At 37.7% G+C, this 22,201-nt stretch overlaps 1 protein-coding gene across 1 annotated transcript in view; it reads right to left on the reverse strand.

The window, feature by feature from the left end:
- Positions 1–1,390: 1,390 nt before the first annotated feature.
- DDX60L (DExD/H-box 60 like) overlaps positions 1,391–22,201 on the reverse strand; it is a 92,259-nt gene continuing 71,448 nt past the window's right edge. The window contains 9 exon segments of the mRNA XM_070505036.1: positions 1,391–2,967; positions 5,486–5,548; positions 6,726–6,877; positions 8,660–8,802; positions 10,330–10,477; positions 13,319–13,440; positions 14,637–14,778; positions 15,011–15,115; positions 21,597–21,797. Of these exon segments, the coding sequence (XP_070361137.1) occupies positions 2,868–2,967; positions 5,486–5,548; positions 6,726–6,877; positions 8,660–8,802; positions 10,330–10,477; positions 13,319–13,440; positions 14,637–14,778; positions 15,011–15,115; positions 21,597–21,797 (1,176 nt within the window). The 3' untranslated portion in view covers positions 1,391–2,867.

Genomic DNA, 22,201 nt, shown 5'->3' on the forward strand with positions numbered 1-22,201 from the left:
CATAATTTTCTTGGTACCCGGACACAATGTACCAGGTAAAAGGAACTGCTATAAACAAGCCTTTAGTAACGTGGTGGTAAGGTGTTGGGGAAGAAGAAGCATTCTACAGTCCTGTGATTAGGTCTCAGTCTTGCAGAAAGCCTATGCCTGTGGACTGTGATCTTCACAAGTCTTTATTTTTTCTCCTCTCCTAGGTGATGACAGAATGGCTAGAATGGGCTGGAGTTGAGTATTCCCTTCCCCTAGGTCAGTTAGGCTCTGATAAAATCCCAGTAAGTTAGGCTGGCAGGTAACCAATTTCTCCTGAGAGCAGACCTTGTTAAGAAGAACAGAATGTTCTGGCATATTTTAAAGTGATTCTTTTTCCCCCCATCCCGCAGGAAACATAAGGAGATTTTTCTCTAATATTTACTGTAAGACCCTGGTCAAGCTCCTGGGCATAAAACTTACAAAAGAACAGGGGACATTCTCTCATGACTGGGTCCCCCTGAAGTATTTAACTCTCAGACTTGTCCACATCTAGCTTCCAGCAATTCGACAGTCTCAGTGCATGTTTTCTTACCACAGCACTGTTTCCCACTGAGGTTTCTGCTCCAGTCTGTTGGGTATGTTGTGATTCTCTGTATCTGCTTGTCTGTCTGTAAAATTTAGGGGGCAGTAGTTTGCCCTATGATCTCACTTTTATTGGAGACCCATGACAAATTGTCGATCTTTCAGTTTGTTCAGCTTTTTACTTGTTGTTGGGATAGAGTGGCAATTCCCAAGCTCCTTCCATGTGGAACAGGAAACTAGGCATATCATCCTTTTACTTTTAATCTAGATGTGTTTTTACATTTAAAATAGGTTTATTATAAACAACACATAGTTGGTTCTTGTTTTTTGATCCACTCTGACAATCTCTGTCTTTTAATTGCTGTATGTAGACCATTAATGTTTAAAGTGATTATTGATATAGTTGGATTAATATCTACCATATTTGTTACTACGTGTTTATTTTTTAAGAAAAATAATAGAATTAGCCCAAAGAACATAGTCATATGCATTTTGGCATATGCTTAATATAAACCAAATATGAGTTAGTTCTAAGGAATAGAGGCTAGACAAAATCAAACACTTGTGTTTTTTTTTAGCCTATGTAATATATTTGCAAGTAATCTCAGAGTATAGATGGTGTCTTAGTAAGTAAGCAAGACATTCTGGATGATAGAAGAGGTTATGTCTTTCACTCTGAGAAGGAAATGTTCTGTGTTCAAGATCTAAGTCTAAAATAGATTTTGTAGTCTGTGACCTGAGGCTAAGGTAAAGATAGAAAATAATGAAAGCCAAATACGGAATGCACACATGTACAAATTGATTGAATGACAAACAAATTTAACACAAAAAGCTGAAAGTAAATAAACTAAACATTCTTTATTTCTTTATGGGTGTCCAGTCACTTATTACACACAATGACAATAACACCAACTTATCAGCTAATTGTTTTCTTAAAGCATCACAGAACTTATACCCAAGACCTCATTTACATTAAAAAAAAATCCCTTCAAGTTTGCTAGTTGAAACTGTTTGAAACTATTTAAATAGCTTTAAGAATCATATTTCCTAATTTATAAATCAACGATTGATTAGACTCATTGGAGATATTTTTTCTCCTTCAGAATACTGTATTCATTTATTACAGCCTTAAGAGTATTTAAATGTTCATCTGTCTTTTGTTGTGGTTGTTATTTTAAGGGGGCTGTTTTTTAATTATGACAGTGAATAGGGAAATGCTCTGAATTCCACATTTGTTTTGCCTCACAGGGTAAGAGTTTTTCTCAGTCATGTACAAAATCCTTAATCCAGGAAATATAAAAGTGTACTTTTGGTCATTTGGGAAGAACAAATTAGAAAGTCTAGGGACTGAAACAAAATCTATCATTGCTATTGGAAAAACAGTTGAATCAACATGTTCAGCTTTCAATAGGAAAGCAGTTTATAACTATGCTAAGTGGCTGTTTTAGTTCAGGTTGCTATAACAGAATACCGTAGACTGAGTGAATTAAACAACAAATATTTAGTTCTCACTCCTCTGAAGGCTAGGAAGTCCAAGATCAGTGAGAAGTGCTAGCTGGTTAGGTGCTAGTGAGGGCCTGCTGCCTGGTTTACACATGGCTGTCTTCTTGTAGCCTCATATGGCAGAGAGCAGGGAGAAGGGAGCAAGCTCTTGTGTCTCTTATAAGGATATTAATCTCATTCATGAGGCCTCCATCCTAATGACCTAATTACCCCCTCAAAGATCTCACCTTCTGATGTCATCATACTGGAGGCTGGGATTTCAACATATAAATTTTGAGGGTCACAAACACAGTCCACAGCAGTGACTTTCTTGTAATCTCAGAAGTCTACTTATGTAACTGTTGTTCAGAATTGATTTGAATCTTTTGTGATTTACAGATCATTAATGAAAAAATTTAATAAGCTAGGAACATACACAAAACTTGACATTGTGAAACTAAAATTCTGCTATACATTAACTTTAACTACAAAAAATATAACACTACTATTTATTGAGTGACCACTCTAACCCAATCGCTTTTCATACATTATCACCTTTAACCCTCAAAACACCTAGAGGTATGCATTTTTATTCTCATTTTTCCAAAAAGGAAACTAAGGTTTAGATATATTACATAACTTATCAAACATCCTTCAACTAGACAACAGCAGAACTAATATTTGAATTCAATTTTGTTTGACTCAATGAAGAATCTTCTTCCTATTTTATTGCATGAGTTCAAACGAATCTTTCTAGGAAAGAGATGAAAACCACATAACTGGACTTGAAAATTCTCATGCTATTATTCCAAGTGATTTGGAAACATTTGAATTTAGACTTGTCGAAGTTTTTCCTGGAAGAGTTCACTCAGTTGTTTAAATGCTAAGACCACATTGTCATGCTCATCTTTACACAGTTCACCCAAGAAATCACTGTACAATAGAGAAAATAAAAATACATTTTGGTAACTTTCAATGTTATAAGAAGGTTATCAGAATTAAGTACCCTAAAATCCACCAGATGTAAATATGCAGAGAAAATCTATGGAATAATAATAAGATGGACATTTACCGTTAACCCTTAATAAGGTACATCATATATCTTGAGAAAATATAAAGAGATGCCCCTCCATGCAGTTCCTCGCTATCATACATCTAAACTTGCACTATAAGTCTGAAAGACCACAGAATTCCATGTCCCTAGACCTTAGTGGCAGTTTTTCAACTCCTTTTCTTCTCTACATACATATTCTTGGAGCCATCATCTGGATTTTCTACTACTGTGACCATTATTTTTTAAACTCATAGTCACCAATTAAATAAAAGAAGTGTATGTCGCTACCCATATATCTTAGGACTAGGAACCTAGGGTAAACAAGAATGGAGAGAGAGAAAAATGGCCCTCTCAACTACCTGACATATCAGTCAAGCACTGAAAGCAATTGTGAGTTAACACTTCTCCTTTTTATTATCATAGGCCACCTTATTTACACCAGAGCACAGTTTCAGTTTTTTACTCGTTCTCAGTAGCTGAACACTAAGAATGACCACATCTTTATCTGAGTCTGACACTCCTCCTGAGTTGCAGATCTATAATTCTATCTGATTGCTAGACATTTCCACTTGAATGTCTTATAGACACAACATGCAATAGTTTTAAATTCCAACTCGTATTTTTTTGTTGCCAAATCATCGTCATCTCATATTCCCTACTTTCATTAATATAGTTAACCAGATTAAAAACCCCAGTTATCATCAATATCTCTTGCTCCATTGCATGAATTTAACCCCTTAAATATCTTTCTAATCCCTGCCATCCATTCCTACTGCTACTGCCTTAATTCAAACCTTCATCATCTCTCACCTGGATTATGGCTATACCCTCCTACATTAGCTCCCTGCCTTCAGTTTCTTCATCTCTTGAGTTGACCCACATACCCCAGCCAGAATAATATCTGTAAAACATGGATCGATGTCACACTCATCCTTAGAAACTTCCCCTGTCTCACTACTACACACAAGTTTAAATACAAACTCCATGATGCAACAATTAAGACCCTTCACCATGTAAAGCCAAATTCCCTTTAAAGACTTTTCACTCACCACTCAGCATCTTCCCCCATGCCTATCACAACCCCCATATTCCACACTCCACCATCCTGAGCGTAAGGCCTGGCCCTGATGCAGCGGGATCTTTTAACATTTCTGTACCTTTGGACATACTACTCCCTTTGCTTGAAATTCTCTCCGACCACCACATTTTTGATCTGTTTAATGCATTCTCCCTTATTCTTTGAGATTTGATTGGAAAATTCCTTCTTCTATAATGCTTTCTCTGATTCTAGTAATATTAGTCATAAAGTTATTTGTGTTAACATAATACTTTGTGTGTAACTCAATCACAGCACTTACCACATACAATTATCTGCAAGATAGTTTCTCCCATGACACCAAAGTGCCTGGAAGAATGCCTCTAACATGGTCATATCTTAATATTTTATGGTTGATAGATGGATGACTGACTGAAGGACTTATTTTCCCTGTTCCAACTCTTGAGATATGTTTAATCTCTGGATCTTCTCAGGCTGCTGAAAGAGGTTGTAGCTTTGAATCTGCTAAGTAGAAATAGCCTTGGTGGACAAAGCAGGGCCATCCTAAGACTCACACTCTCTGGAGAGAGTTCCCAAAGGGCCTGACTCAGTTCAAATCAAAGAAAACCACAAACATATCCTCACTAGCAAGGACCCCAAAATAAAGGTTCCCCAAAACAGTTGAATTTACTTTAAGTGAGAGACCACATATATGTGATAAAGAACAAAGAGTATAAGGACTGAAGGTTTAGGGAAGACGGACCTCAACAAAAACTAGATAACCAATGGAGCATAGAGCATAGGGATGGGAGTGCCCACATACAGTTCATATTTACTTGGGTCCCTATAGGGCAATTGGGTAGGTGGACATGGGAAGTCAATAGGAGATTCCAGAGTCAGGTGGGTCTGGGAAAAGCATTGAGTATGAGAAAGACTTAGTATTCTGAAGTGGATATAAACTACAGACTTACTGGAGCCCTTAAGATGTGACCCTCTGATGTTCTGTTTCTCTGATTCAGAGGAAATGCTCAGGATTTGTAGAAACTGAGTGTAATCAGGACTGGGGACCTATGGGCTATTTGATAGTGCCTTTGAGGCTCTGGTCTGGATGGAACTTCCTTCCAAATGGATATAAGACAAATCCTAATACGAAAAACAGAACAATAGGGTCATGAGAAGAGGGCCTGCAGGGTCTTTTGGGAACTGAATTACATAGAACCTAGGAGACCCAATGGAGTCTCTGAAGTGCTCTTTCATGAATATTATGAACTGGATATAAAGGAAGAGGTCAAAGTTTGCTAATTAATGTTTGCTAATTATCATGAAATAATTGAGAAAATCAAACCTAGTATAGAACATACCTGATAGTCTGAATATTGAGTGCAAAATCTTTTAAAAGCTTTAGAATCTGTCCCATAGGCATCCTAAAGAGAACAAAATTTCTAAATTAAGAAGCATAAAAACACAAAAAAATTGAACTCACACTTTAATAGTGGCTCTAAGAATGTAATTTATCTGCCAATACAATCCTAGTTGATGAACCATTCTGTTGTATTAATCATAATGAAGTTCAGAGGCACAGTTGTCAACATCACAAAAAATTAATAAACAGAAGTTGACCGTCTTGTGGGCATGGCCGAAATATAAAAATAAAGCTTAGAAAGGTCAATGAGGACTAGAGATTAAGGTACAAACAAAACAGTTTTATTACTTACTAATTTCGTTTCTACTTTATTCACAAATAAGAATTAGATACAAGAAAAATTGAGATATAGCTCAAGGTTTTTCAAGAAAAGCAGAACATTAAAAACTAATTTCAATCAAAATTACTTAAAAATGTATATAAGACACATATTGAATTCCTGAATCACTGTTTAACAGCATGACTCTCCCCATTTCTACCTGCCATATTCCAAGAATAAATTCTTTCTGCTCCCCATGTGAATCCAAAGTATTCATTCTTCTTTATTGCTTTATAAAATGATTTCCCTACCAAGGAACTAGAACAAGTGTTATATTCTAACAGACAACTGCAAAGCTAACTTCCTCACATATAAGTTCCAGAATGTTTTCCCTCCAAGTCACATTTGTGGAAAACAAGTAAACACGAATTAATTTATTTTACAAAAAATGATCCTTATATACTCCTGGAAATCACTGAATATTGTTTCTTACTCAAGTTTCAAATAATTCCATTCGATCATAAGAAAATATAATAATAAATAAAAATATCTTTCTGAGCTCTATCGTATTGTTTTGCCTTCAGAGTTATATTCACCAGAGTCAGCCCAAGAACCAAGATTTTGGTGGGACACCCAAAACCAAAATAAGACTTGAGTTTTTAATCACTAGAGATTAGTTTACTAGAATCTGATCTAGTATGTTTCAAAAGATTAATTTGCACTTTAAACTCTTAAAAAAATGTCATATTAAAATTCTTATTTTAAAAAATGTTTAATATAAACTTATGTCTATATATAGAATATAAAATATATACTAGAATATAAATTCTTAAATAAATGTACCATATAAATATATAACAAAATGTAGTTATATATGGATGGATGGATGGATTTTATAGACACGCACACGTAAACCTACCCATTGTCTCGGCATAATCTCGTCAAGGAACCATGTTTATAGAAATTAAGCACGTAAGCATTAAGTGGCATTCCTCTTCCTCGGTTATCTAATTTCTGTGACCATAGCACAGGAGCCTGAGTGCCATTGATACCAAGTGTCCGCAAAATGACCTGAAGAAATGGATTTCCTGTTAATTCACTATTTATATCTAAAGGATAGTTTATCGTTTGTGAATTCTTTCGTCAGTCTCAGTTTCCTAAAGTACATTCTGCAAAAGATGGAAGGAGGTGGAGAGAGGTGGACTCTTTTAAGGGTCAATGGAAATAAGAGTCCATTATGATGAAGAAAAGGGGTGCCATGTGAAGCATGCCTAGGGAACGGGAAAGCCCAAGGAGGGAAGTAGGAACCCTCACAGCATACTGAGGGCAATTTCAATGTCCGACCACCACAGTGTTAGCAATATTCACTAAGGAATAATAAACTGAAGCTGATTTTAAGGTAGAATTTTCATTATCATCTTGGTGCATGGAATGACCTTAGAAGGAAAGTCATGTAGCTAGTGTATCTGTGTGCCCACAGGTCAGAATACAACTGAATAGTACAAACATTCCTTGGGTCTCTGACTACCAAAGAAAAGGAAAAAGAGAAAGAGGGTAGAGAGGAGGAGGAGAAAAGGAAGAATAGCAAAACAAACAGAAAACTAAGTCCCCATGGCTCTGGGCATATGATGCAATTAAAGCATAGGGAATCAGGAGGAATCAAAGGACACTGCTATTGGATGTGTAAAATTAAACCGTGGGGGAAGTGGGATGAAAAAATAGAAATTCAAGGAGAAAAGTAAATGATGCATAATTTGTAACTTTATTTAGTTACTTTCTTTAAGATTGACCCTGAGCTAACATCTGTTGCCAGTTTTTTTTTCTTCCTTCTTCTCCCCAGAGCCCTCCAGTACATAGTTGTATATTCTCATTGTAGGTCCTTCTGGTGTGCTATGTGGGATGCTGCCTCAGCACATCTTGATGAGCGGTGCAATGTGGATGACCAGGATCCGAATCGGCGAAACCCTGGGCAGCCGAATCGGAGCAGGGGACCTTAACCATCTGGCCACAGGGCCGGCCGCCATAATTTGAAAGTTTAAAGAAGTTGTTTGACCATCTGGGTTTTTTTTTTTTTTTGTAATTTATTGCTATGGGTGCCAAATAGCTTTGATATTTATATTCAATTGGATAAATTTAAAAGTGATATAATAGTTCCATTTTTAAATATCCATATTGATAATGAATTGGAGATTACAACATTGGCAACTATAAACTTTGGTTCAAAAAAATGTTTATATCAACCCAAACTGTGAAGGAGGATTCATAATTTTAAAAAATTCTTTTAGACATTACATAAGCAAAAATGCTTGAAAACCACTACTTTACATGAGATGTGACATTCTGACCTAGGGATCAAATCGAGTTAAGGCACGAATGTCAATCTATATTACTAAATATTATCAAAGCTGAACTTTTTTTTTCGGAGTTCAGATTAACCCTAAACTCTTCAGATACTCTCACACTGTCCAAAACCTCCCAGAGGTTCTAGAGCTTTGTGTCCAGAGGACCCATGGAGCCTGCTGTAGTGACAGCACTATGAGGTCCCAAAAAATCAGTGTTGGGAAAATGTGAACTAATTCCTCTTGTTTTTCCCACATCAAACCTGGAGTCTTCAAACAGGAGAGAATAGAGGGTATCTGGAAATTTCCCACAAAGGAGCAGGCTCTGACCTCAGGCCAACTCCTTAGAGAATTAATCATCCCAGCCGACAGAGCATCATTCTCTTGGACATTGCTGTTGGCATGACTGGACGTGTTCAATGTTTGGGGCTTGAGGTCCTATCAAGGCTGCACAGCAGTGTAACTCTATTCTCTCTTAAACATGCTTTATCCATAACATACATTCTCCACTTACACGGTTGAGAGTCTCAGGTCGAAGCAAATCACCATCTGTGTTTCCCGAGAGACAAACAAATGGTGAAATGGCTACTTTTCCTTCCTTGCAGTTCATTAAATGAGACACAAGTTGACAGTCTTCACATTCTTTACCTGTGAATTCTGGCCATAGTGGATTGGATCACGTTAGGTCTTAAAAATCAAAATATTAACCCTTTTGAACTTACTGTAAGTCATGTCACAGTGGTTGACTTTCATTTGCCCACTGCACACATCATAATGAAGACTGACTGAGATATGGTAGATAAAGTGATTAACTCAGCTTGGCACAGAGTATTCCTTCAATCAATGTTGCTATTAACTTATTGCCATTACTCTTTTTTATTACTTGTTACTTTTTCCTACTAAATTCAGACATAACCTCGAAATCCTTCTAGACACAATGTTTAGACAGGTACTACCAGTGGATTTGGAGCTGGCATATGAGATGAAACATATATTCCATCCATGTCCTAGATACAGTCTCATTGGACTTGTAAGGTGCCAGGTTACATGCAGATGTGGCTCCCTTTTATGATGGAGGAGCAACATTCACACTCACATCATGTTTTCTCTGTGATGCTCTTCTTGCTCCACCATTATTCTCTGCCTCTGTCTCTTACATCAATAAGTCTTGGGGAGCTACAAGACTCACCCTTGTCCTTTATTCCTATTAAGAATATGTTAGGATATAAGAGAATCACGGAATTACTTCAATGGCTTAACTCTTTACCCTTATTCTAGCTGCTTCTCTCCATTTATTCTCCCCTAGAAAGTTTCTGATATAAAATTTACAAAAAAGAAAAATAATAACAGAGGCAAACAGTGATATCTGCACCCTCTAACAGAACTCTCTACAATGATGAAAATGTTCCATCTCTGCTAGATCCAAAGCGGAAGCCACTAGCCACATGTGGCTTTTGAGCACTTAAAATGTGGCCAGTGTGATTGAAGAATTAAATTTTTAATTTTTTTACTCTTAATAAATTTAAATGTAAAGAGTGACAAGACACTAGTGGCTACTATATTGGATAGAATAGACTTATATAGTGTTTACTATGTGCCATGCACTGTTTTCAGAACTTTGCAAACATTAATATATTCACTTAATTCTCCAATGATCCTGTAAGGCAAGCAATATTATTCCCTTTCACTTTTCAGATAACAAAATTGAAACATAAAAGGTTAAGTGACTGATTAATAAGTAGAAGCGCCAGGATTTGCATCCTGTACTCTGCTTCCAGAATTTACGTTTGTAACCACTAAGCCACCCTATCTCTCAGCAAAAAAAGAAGTAGCAGAAATGGTGTCTATTTTCTCCTTTATCTACCCCATTTTCTTGTCTGATTTTCCAGCCTTGATATATAGGTAAGCTTCAATCAAAATAGTTCATGAATGGCTTTTATTTATGTCTTCCATTGTCCACTTAAAGGTTAGTAATCATAAAGCTTCTTCCTTTGGTAAATAGAAGGTATTGCCACACTCTATAATGGGCTAACTTGTTCTCTGGGGATTAAATATCCAGGTTAATAGAGTTGTTCTGTAATGAGCTCCTTCTACCAGCTTTGAAGCATACTATATCCAGAAACTTTCTTAGGTAAGGTTATTTATTTCTTAAATTCTTCCAAAATGGAACTAAAATTTGCTTACTGATTCTTGACAAAGGAAGTCGATATTCATTCCTCATGTTTGCCAACTTGGAAGCAATCAGTAGGAAAGAGGCAAAGTCTTCCATCACTTTCAAGTTATACTCCTGTAAAGCAGCCTTAAAATCCTCCGGGAGTTCATCAAGGATCACCTACAGGCAAAATACTTTTCAGAAAGATCTTTTTACTTTGATTTAAACAATTCAATGCTTGGTGCGAAGCTACTGCAGCATAGTTTTGCAGATTAATGTTCACTCGTTGAAGTCAGCGTTTACTTTATTCACTCGAGAGATTAAGGTAAAATCCCATTTGGGTTTCAACCAACATCTGTAAACACAAATATCTTTCCTCTTAAAAAATTGGCTTTGACTCTACCTAATCAAAAGCACCATCTAACTAGATGCGTGCCCTAAGCTGACCTTAAATTTGCATATATTTCAAAGACTTGAGGGGCATATTAAGAGAGCAAGTAACAACTTAGTGTAGTAACAGCATCAACTCCATGTTGAGTCTTGATTATGTGCCAACACTGCGCTGTGCTTTGCCAAGCTCTTGTGTGTTCCTCAGTTAACCTTTAGAACAACCTATGAAGCTGGCATTTTCATCTATATTTTGTAGATGAGAGAACTAAGCCTCACAGAAGTAAACTTGTTCTAAGTCACAGAGGTAGTAGGTAAAGAAGTAGCTGGTATTGCAAGTTAGATCAGCTTCTAAATTGCACAGCTAAACACAAATCTTTTCAGAATTAAGACTAGAAGTTTCTTTATTCAGTTTAAATAGCATGAATGGAAAACTATGACGTTACAAACTTCACAGTTTTCTTCTATTACAATTACTGTTTTTATTATTCACTTGATATTTTCTTTTATTTAATTTATTCATACCCTGCACTTTTCCAAGAATTATGGTATTTCATAAGGGTGAAGATAAGACAATAAGATCATATAAATAAAAATGCAGTAAAAAGGAAAGAAAACAGGAACAGGCCACGAATTATACTCAAAGATTCCTAGCAGCCAAGTGTGGAAAGAAAACCTCACCAGTTATACATTTCACAATGTCCATGACATAAACAGTTATCGTCAGCACTAAAAGCAAATAAGAACTTCTCTGGTGGATTCTTACAAAAAGCACTGTGCACATCTGATGAATAATGTCCCCAGCCAAATCCTTACAATGGATAGGATAACAATTTTCCTAGGGTTGTTTTTCATCTTATTATCTCTATCTGTGGATAAATGAAGGCCAAGGGACGAATCAATAAAGGTAGTTCTGCAAGAGGGCCAAAGGCACGTGTCCTCTATCAGTTTTTTGCAAATAAACTGCAATGCCTTCAACGTGCCCGCTTTTGTGCTGGTGCCAGACACTGTGCTAGGAGCACATGTGCTACTTATCACATTGGTGCTGCATTGTGAGTCTTGTGCCATACGTTGTGAGTCTCACGTGCATGTGCCATATAGTCCTAACCCAAGAGCACACAAGGCAGCAACCACATCTTCTAACTCTGATTTTTCTCCACAGTTTTCACAGACAGATATAGAACAGTTATTCCCAAATTGTGGCACATTTAACATTGCGGGTACATGAGATGATTTAACATGACACACAGAGGAAGTATTAAATAATACCAAATCAATTTTAAAAAATAAAAATCTGTCCCCTTTCCAAATCTCTTTCCCTCTTTCTGCTAACCCCAGAAAGTCCAGAGACAGTAGGCCTCTAATATCTAAAACTTGATCATCTCCTTTTGGCTAAAGAGAGAGCAGCCTTAGCTCAGAATCATGTTCATTGCATTTATTTTTATGGTTATCTTATTCTAAGCCAGATATTCTGGCTTTCCATTTACAGGGTAGTAAATATGAAGTTTTCTTCTGAAATACTTTAAAATGTGGGTGCATTTAAGAAAAAACAGTAATAGTTTCAGCGGTCTGTAATGTGGAAATATGTCAGCAACTAGAGTCAGGTCCACAGGTCTGGAGGTATATCCACTAGTTCATGAGATTGGAGAGCATAAATTAGTGCTAGTCTTCCTTTTATTATGTATTCATCAGAGTTATCTGATCAAAAAAAAAGCTTCTTCTACATTCTCAGGGTCTAATGGAGATTTTCTTGATTTGCTTGTTATTGTTTTTCTCGTTTCTTTGTTTTTCAAAAGAAATTGAGAACAGAGAAAATGTTACAAATATATTTATTATTGCAAATAAATAATTTTCTAAAATATTCTGCTCCCAGTCTCTCAAATAACCCTTGAGTTAGGGGATTCTTTCTTAGGTGATCACCTCAATATCATCTCAAGAGGACATTAGGGTTCATGGCTGAGCCCCATCCCTGAACTCCCATTCCTAGGTGTGAACAATCTCAAGGGAACTCTAGGTTCAGCAACAGGGCTATTGTTTTATTTAAATGACTATTTGCCTACATTCTCTCTGTTGCCACTGAATGCTGTCATTTGCCCCAATAAAATGCAAAACTTCAGATGTTAATTGTTTGTTAGATAGTATGGGAAGATGTTTGAATTAATACTTGGTAGAATCCAAATAAAAATAGAGGACTATATCAACAACAAAGTGAGTAAATAATATTTGCAACAGTGATTAGAGATGTTCTTCTAATTAAATAAATACTAGTCAACCACAGAAGTCATGAAGAATTTCAAAAACTGCACGCCTCTCTTTTCAGCCGCTCTCAACCACAGCGTGCATCACTAACTGGGCCACAGGCACAAAGGTGTACAAGGATGTAGCTTAAGAAGGATCAGTTTTCATTTTTATCTGTGAATCAACATAGCAAAATTTTCAATAGTAAAGTTTCAGAATTGTTACAAATGTAAAACAAAATTAAATAGAACTCTGCTTATAGAAAGACCAACTTAATGTTGCAAAAACAAGTAGAATCACTTATATTAATTGAACCCTATAAATACTAACTCTTTTCCAGTGGCATACATTTAATAACTATCATTATTATATCATTACAAGTATCATAAACCTCACCTCTGACTGAGGAAAACTGAAATTAGCATCTTGGAATTTTGCTGGAATATATTTTCTTCCAAACAAATTTGCCAATACTAATACGAGTTTTTCCATCACACTCGGAGAAAATAGCCGTGAGTCTATCCAAAGAAAGAATATCATTGCAAATAAGAAAAAAAAGTTGATTCCTTGTATTTTGTGCTTAAATTTGTTTTTTATTTTTGTTTTTGTGGGTCTTTTTGCTGGGATAGATTCACCCTGAGCTAGCATCTATTGACAGTCTTCCTCTTTTTTTTTCCCCTCCCCAATGCCCCAGTTCATAATTGTATATTCTAAACGCTTGTCCTTTTAGTTCGTCTATGTGAGCCACCACCACAGTATGGCTACTGACAGACAAGTGGTGTAGGTTCCATGCCCAGGAACTCAACCCAGGCGGCTAAAGTGGAGTGTGCCAAACTTTAACCACTGGTTGGCTCTTAAATTTGTTTTTATATTTACTTTTGTGGAAGGAAAACTTTTCAAGTAAATATACACCTCAGAAACTGACCATATCTGCCGTGCTATGCATACATTTATTCTTGGTAAAAGCAGCAGTTTTATATTCTGTGCCTCCCTTTTCATTCTTAGTACCCTTACTCTAGTTCCCATTCCCCAAGAATCTCTATTAACTGGTTTCCTGATTTGGACTCTCCTCACTTCAGGCCATCCTGGAGAATGATCAATCTCCCAGAACCATTACTATAATCATGTCTCTCCCCTACTCAAAAATCTCTGATGGAGTTTCAATGCCTAAAAAAAAACAAATCCAGGTTCCTTGGGCTGCTGTTTAGGGTGTTTCAAAATCTAGCCCCAAACTAAGCTCCCAGCCTTGCCTAACCATGCTTCCCAATACTAGGTTCTGGTCCTCTTTTCTTACTCTCCATTCCCTATAACACATGAGCACTATGCTGTAGTTGTTAAGAGGTGGCTAGGTTTAATTAACTGGACTTTGATACTTACTAAAACCATGCGACCATGGGAAAGTTATTCAACTTCTATGTGCCTCAGTTTCCTCTTCTGAAAATATTCTTAATTAGTTAGATGATACATAAATATTCCCCAGATGTTCTATATTACTTAGATGGAATAAAAATAAGTTGACTTTCAGCATCTAACTTTTTGGCATCTGTAAATCTGAACATTTACTTAGCATTTCTCTGTAGAAGGAAAGGAGAGTGGGGAGGAGGAGCAGAAGAAAGAAGAGGAAGAAGAAGAAAAAGGAAGTATTTCTGAGGTTTTGGCTACTTTACGAACATGTTCTTATTTCTGGACTACCTAGACAAAACCTCAATCTTACCTTTCTTGATTGGCTGACAGAGATTATGGAAAAGGCCTTTCATAAGAAAACTGACAAAAACAAAATTTGAAGGTTCTTGACCATGCAAATGTGATACAAGTCCTGCAAATCTCATTGGATTGCCTTCTTCATCTAAATAGCCCTAAAAGATAGGGGGGAAAAAGGATAGTTTGATTCAGTTTACTATGCTCTTCAATACCATTTAATACCAGTATGAGTGACTGATAAGCATTACCTGACCTCGTTTAATGATTAAATCAATGATAAGTAACATTAATCATTGGATGCAGTTTGTCAAGGCTTCAGTTGGTTTGGCATGGTAAGAAACCTACATAATATTACTCACAGAACAAAAAGCCAATGCATAATCATACCTCTTTGACTAGGAACTGCAAAGAAAACAAGAAGTAAAGTTTCAGTATCTCCATGGCTCTGGGCTGCTTAAAGGACATCAATGAATGCTTTAACACTGACAGCACCTATAAGGAAGAGTACTTTAATTTATCCAGTTTTATCCAACATTTGTGAATAATGATATGTGATAAATATTACGCATACATACAATATAGATAACACATAACATTCCCAGTATATAACTATGTGAAAGCAAATTTCATTTGGTTCTATATTATCCCCTCGACTGTGTTTATACATGATAAACATTTCTTGAACAAAATAGGTCACATAAAGCAGAATTGTTAAAAATAACACATATTGGCAAACAATCTGGTAATTCTCTGGAACAGTGGTGCCCAATAGCGACTTGAAAAAATAAAGTATGAAAGCCAATCCAATCTGTAAGTTTAACTCTCTGAGCCCATTCTAAAAACAAGTCATAAATTGTTGTTCTGAATCTTGAGATATTCCATCAAAAATAACAGAACTTGGGGGCCAGCCCGGTGGCATAGTGGTTAAGTTCGTGCACTCTGCTTCAGTGGCCCAGGGTTCCCAGGTTTGGATCCCAGGCACAGACCTAGCACTGCTCGTCAGGCCAGGCTACAGCAGCATCCCACATAAAATAGGGGAAGATTGGCACAGACGTTAGCTCAGTGACAATCTTCCTCAAGCAAAAAGAGGAAGATTGGCAACAGATGTTAGCTCAGGGCCAATCTTCATCACCAAAATGAACTTGGTAGATTACAATCAACAGACTAGAAATATGGTGTGGTTTCCAATGAAAATGGTAACTATCTAGCCACCCAGTTATTTCTCAATTTATTTATTTGTTTATTTTTATTTTTTTCTAACGAGTTTAGAACTCAAACCTTTATTTGTGCTGTATGGGGGAAGAAAATGATTAGTAATCATGTACATGATGTGACAGGATTAGTTCTTACCACACAGAACAATATATAACTTGAACTACTTACTTTTACAGTTTCAATTTCACAACAGCATATCAGAACATATTCCCCCACAAGTGCATAACTAACACTCTTTAAATTCCAACGAGCGTAATTCTATCCTGCCCAAGTCACTGGTTAAGAACAGAACTACCATCCCAAGGAATTTTTAAATGTTACAAAAAAAAAAAAGAACCCAGAAGACAGGAAAATCCCAAGGGCAAAAAGAATTGGGGATTTAAAATTTTTTAAGTGAAATTTAAGGTGAAGAAGGCCGTGATAAAAAGCTACTGGTCTTACTTTACCAATTTAATAGATGCATCTCAGAAACAAATATTATCATAAAGGGTTTCCAGATCTTTCCCTGAAGTTTTACACACAAACCACATATAGTAAAGGCCCCCTACTCCCATTTTGCTTTTATCCCCCAACCTAATTTCGGCTGGTAGTTTCCTCACTAGTACTGGATCATTTAAATAGCACAAACATTCAAACTAAAGATACAACGGCTATTAAGTCTAACTTTAGCAAAGATATATGGATTGTTTGCCACCAAACGTTACAATAAGTTTACAGCAACCCCAGAAAGTTATTTGGCTCTCCTTGTGTCAGTTACCACGAAGAGATGATAGTAAGCAAAACTTTTCCTATTATTAATACTGACCACAAAGATAAGAGATATGTTTATAAAGTATGATGTAACATATGAAATTTCTTTAGAAATTATTGCATTTTCATTTTGCTCAGAATTTTCAATCACAAAATAGCTCAGTGAACAGAAATATGAGTTACAAACCCGGAAGTGTACATCTAGTCTCATCTTAAGTGCACATCAAAATCTCAAACTTGAATACTTTCAAAGCCCACAATTTGGGCATTTAAAGTGTTTTTCTAAGACTGACTGTTCCTCAATATCACGCACCTTCACAGCTTCAGATAAACCACTTAGGAAGCTTGCAAAGCAGTGAAGGATGTTAAATCTCCTGCTGATGCAAGTTTTGGACACCCATCTTTCAAGTGACTGACATTCAGGTTGTCAGTTACCCCTTTTCGGTTTTCCCCACCTTGCAACAAAGCAAAACAATTTTGCTTTTTTCCTTGCATTTAAGAGTTCTAAGCACTTTAGAAATTTCCCCAGCAACTTTTGTGCTTCCAAGCAACAATTGAATTAGTATTAACAATTTATTAGCATTTTCTTTGCCTATGAGCCCTATGAAAATTCCCTAGAGCTCTGCCAACTAATCTTTTCTCCAGAAAATTCCCTTCAACCCACATTCCCTACCACCTCCACCCTCTGCAAAATAGATCTAACCAAGCTTCTCCCTTTCTCCACCTCCACCCTTCCCAGTACTGGTACAAATCTGTGTGCTCCCCCTGCTACAACTCTCAGCTCAGGGTCCTCCCTTTTGAACATAAAAATCCCCCACTTCAGCAGCCGCTGCCTGTCAGATACATTAGATGCCACACCATTAACCATTAGCCTAGATTACTTTGAAATCTAATCAAGTGAAATTCACGCTGAAAAACATATAAAGCAAGATGAGTCAAACATCACTATCAGTACCCCAACCATTCCTTTCTCTTAGTAATCGGCAATGCGATTGGAATACCCAAACTAGACTTGCCATTTCCAACACAGAATTTAGATATGACCAACTTGTACCCTCCCCAGACTGTACCACAACACAGTGACCAACCCCCTCAGTTTGCCAGTCTGCTTCATCTAGCTATTTGCTAAGGCCTTTCAAATTTGAGCACTTTCCCACAAAGGTTATATCATTACACTAAGAATTCCTCTGGCCAATGTACGGGCAAGCAGGTAGGTCTGTAGGTGAGAGGGTCATGGAGCTCCATCTGCAAGCTCCGTCTATAAGGCATCACTCTGCATTGTGGCATCAATGTTAAAATGTTCTACAGCTTAAGAATCTTCTTGAAGCAAGGTTTGCAGCACAGAAACACTGTGGCAGGAGGCTCAATTTAGAAGATGCGGCATCTGAAAACCTCTACCCCAGAAAAGGAGGGGTGCCTGCTGCCACTCATGTGCCCAGAGGTTGGTGTTCCCAGATCAAACAGTCAAATAAACACATCTGCTGATGGCCTAGCTGCATCTGCCTTGACCTTTTTAAGATTGTCCCCTCATAAACTCATCTGAAAACCTTAAATGATGGCCTCTCAAATACAGGGCTTCCAAGGCAAGGCCTAGAAACATGACATTGGAGAACTTCCTCCTCCAAAGCCTCTGGACATCCAATCCGCAGGCATCCATTTAGACAGGCTCTCTTCTTCAGGGTCTCCCCTCCTGCACCGCTAAGACTCACACTGGCCAGGAGCTCCATCTGTCCTGGTGCCATCTGATCGCCATGATGAACACTATAGTAACAAACCATGGTCCATGAGGCATTTTTGTAACTTTCAGTTGGTACCATAGGTGGGGGCCCACCCAAGGGTGCTCATTCTGTCCCCACCCTCTCCACCGGCAAGAAACACAAATCCTCCCCACCCAGTCTCAGCGGGGAGTGCCTTTCCCCCTTCATGAATACGAACAATATCAACTCCAACAGGGACTTCAGCAATGTTCTCAGGTTTACCAGATTGCCAGAAGCCATGTTTTAAGTGAATGGATAACCTCGAGAGAGTTAAAGGGAAGAGGAGGGGCAGAATGAGCTCACAGAAGAGGACAGCAGCAAACCTAGAGGAGAAGTCCGAAGGAGAGCACTGCCTCCTGGAAACTAAAGTGCGGGTCAATTTCATCTGCAGACATACAAACACCCTGCCTCGGCAGCCCCCGCCTGTCAGATATATTAGACGCCACACCATTAATGGCTTAGGATGGCACCTTAGGTCTGGAATCACTCCTTAGAACACCCTCACCTCCAACCAGGGGTGTGGCCTCAGACCTAGGTTCTACCAAGCTGAGCCAAACTTACATACCACCCTGGGCCAGAGCTGTCCGCCCCATGAAGCTAAGTTCCGTTTCCACAAGACTAGGCCTCGTGCCCAGGTGGGTTCACAACACTTTGTCTGGAAAAAAAGGAGGCTACTGGTATTGACAGGTTCAAGATCTGCCTTCCCAGCCCACCTGCAGCCTTACACCCCAGGGCCTTCCTTCCTGCTCGTTTCCAGGACATCAACTGCCCAATTCCACCCTCTCCAGCAGCAGAGGCGATGCCCCCAGTCTCCTCCACCTCCTCTTGTCTCTAACTGCCTTCCTCCTTCCACACAAATCAGGGTGCTGGGGGATCGCTCATCCTACACAGCAGCTGCGCCCTCCCAGAGGCCAAGTCCCCTTCTCCAGTGGGCAGCACAGACAGCCTGGCCCAGAGTGTTGTTCTCCTCTTGGGCTACTGTGGGCACTTTCAACGCAGCTCTCCCCAGGATAGTTTCCCCAAGATCTGGTCCCCTCTTCAACCTTCCTTCTCCTTGTACCTCCACTCTCCCCAGTCTCATCTAACTCTGTCATCTCCCCCATCTGTCTCCTAAGACCCTAAACTGGTCACTTCCAGCCCCACAACTAAGTCCAGGTGTGCAGCCCTCCCTGTCACTAATTCTTTCAATTTTTAAATAAAATATCCACGCAGTCTCAAAAAAAGGACCAAAAACTTCCCAATGTCATCAAAAAACAGGACTTAGAATCTTTAGGTTGATAGATTTTAGAATCATGGAGGAATTTCCTCTTCCTATAAGGCCAATAGATAAGAAAGAAGGGTAGGAAAGAGGGAGGGAGGGAAAGTCTGTACCAACTATAAAATTGGACAACCATCACTTTTCTGGAGAAGCCAAAATGCTCTTCCCTATAACATCTTTAAGACCCTACACTCAGTCCAAGGTTTCAACTGTCAGAAAATAACAGGGTAGCATGTGGGGTGAGGGAGTCACAGAGGCAAATTTTATCCTTGGAAGTAGACTCCATAATTGTAGTGTTGCCAAAATGGGAACAATCTTGAAGGCAATGCAATCAGGACAGTTCAGTGATTAATGGCATCCATATCATCAACAACTCAGGAAGCCCGGAAGTGGAAGCAGAAGACAATCACTCTCACTTCAGCAAATATTAACAGAAATCCTGCTGGACACTGAGAATTGGGCTAGAAGCAGTGTCTATCAATTGACGATCCACAGGCAGATAATAAAAGATACCTGAACAAACCCTGAGGGGACAGAGCATGAGCCCTGAAGAAATGCCTATGCTATATATTTGACAAACCATAAGATCTAGATAAACATGACAATTCAAAAATAGGAAATAGGTTCAAACAGGGAAAAAATCAACATGTGGATATTAAATGAATTTTTCACAAAAGACTTTGAGTATCATCTTAAGGATTTATTCATCAATTCAACAACTTTTACTGAGTTCTTTCTATACACCAGGCTGTATTCTAATAAATTCCAGGCAGAAAGAAGATAAAGAACAAGGATCCAAAGACTGGAGGGTGTCTGGCATATTAAGGAACCAAAAGCCAGACAGCGACAAAAGCTCTATGAGGGATAGGAAAAGTAGTAGGAGATGATGTCAAAGAGATAATAGCGGGCTCATTATTTAAAAAGCAAACATCCATTCATGTTTAGGTAGAAAAGACTCAAAGAAAATCTATCAAAATAATGATGCAGTTTTCTTTGCATTGTGGAAATAGGTATGGGTGATTTTTTTCTTCTTTCAAGTTTTCTATGTTTTCCAAATATTTTTTAATAAACTTGGGTGATTTTATATTAAAAATATAATTTTTATTTTAATAACAGCAATACCATTGTCCTTGTTCTTGTCTATGTTTTGGAAGAGTGAGATGTTTTGAAAGTAGAATCAATCTTTCATTTCAGTTATACTTTTTAAAATGATTTTTTAAATATAGAAATTTCTTATTAATCCAAAGAACTAATTAATTAAATGGCAAATGCTGACAACATAACAGGATCTAAGATATATGTAAATCCATTATGCCGTCAAATATATATAGACAATCACTACCCAAGTTCTGTTACTGGTTCTAACTTACACTTAATCTCTTTAAAAAGGAAAAAATAAAAAACATTTAGAAAGGATGGAGAAATCAATACATTGTTTGCCCATTCTTCTCCTTAAAGAAAACTAAAGAAAAAGAAAAAAACTGAAAACATGAGAACCAAGGCTAACATTTATGTCTTTACTATGAACCCAGCTTGACGCTAAAAAGTCATTGACTTACACTAGTTCATTTAATTCTTACTACATTCTAAAGCTGCCATGATTATTCCCATTTTACAGTTCACAATTCTGAGGTTTAGAGAATGTAAGTGACTTTCCTGAAGTTAAACAGTCGGTAAATGATTGAACCAGAGATCTATTCTAGACCTTGATAAGTCTACAGCCAGTACCTAACCACTATACTATATTGTTTATCACACACTAAAACAACCCTGAGTAATTCTTAATGCCCTAAATACTGTTTTTGGTGGTGAAACAAAATAAAATAATTTTATTTTTCCTGCCCCAATACAATATAATACTCAGGAAAATACAAATCATTAAAAGATTAATGAAAATGAAGAGTTATTGTTCCAGACTTGTAAAAGAACAGCAGGCCTGACCACAGCCAGGCCAGTAATGACAGTTCAGCTCAGACAGGGTCAAGTACGGTACCTTGGCCTTGGCATCCTCTGGGTCACCTCCCTTGGAAGCCAGCAGCATGAGTCTCAGGACCAGGGTTATGCTGAGAGGGAACTGTCCTCTCAGTTCAGGAACATTGGATGTGATGAGTCTTTTTATTTTGGGCATTGGAATATCAAAGAAATATACATCTCCCAGCAGGTCTTGACCTCGTCTTCCAGCACGTCCAGACATCTGGAAACAGAGGAGAATCACAGTGTAAAACTTCCCTAAATAATTTCCTATGTACTTAAAAAGATTTATGACAACATTTGTCATCCTGGATCGGCTAAAGACAACATTATAAAATGGCTTCTTAGAAGAAGCGTGTTCACACTAGGAAGGAAAATGAGATAAATCTAAAATACACTCAGTGGTTAGGATGTAAAGGACCCGACTGAGGACAGCTAACAATTATTGAGTGCTTGCTATGTGCCAGGCATGGTTCTGAGTGCTGCACACTTTTCAGTTATTCCTCATAACAAGTTCATGAGATACAAATTATTATTATCACCATTTCTCAGATGAAGAAACTGATGTCCCTAGAGGTTAACATTCCCAATATTGTACAGCTGAAAAATAGTAAAGCAAGGATTTAA

The sequence above is a fragment of the Equus asinus genome, chromosome 3, assembly GCF_041296235.1.
Source record: "Equus asinus isolate D_3611 breed Donkey chromosome 3, EquAss-T2T_v2, whole genome shotgun sequence".
NCBI lineage: Eukaryota > Metazoa > Chordata > Mammalia > Perissodactyla > Equidae > Equus > Equus asinus.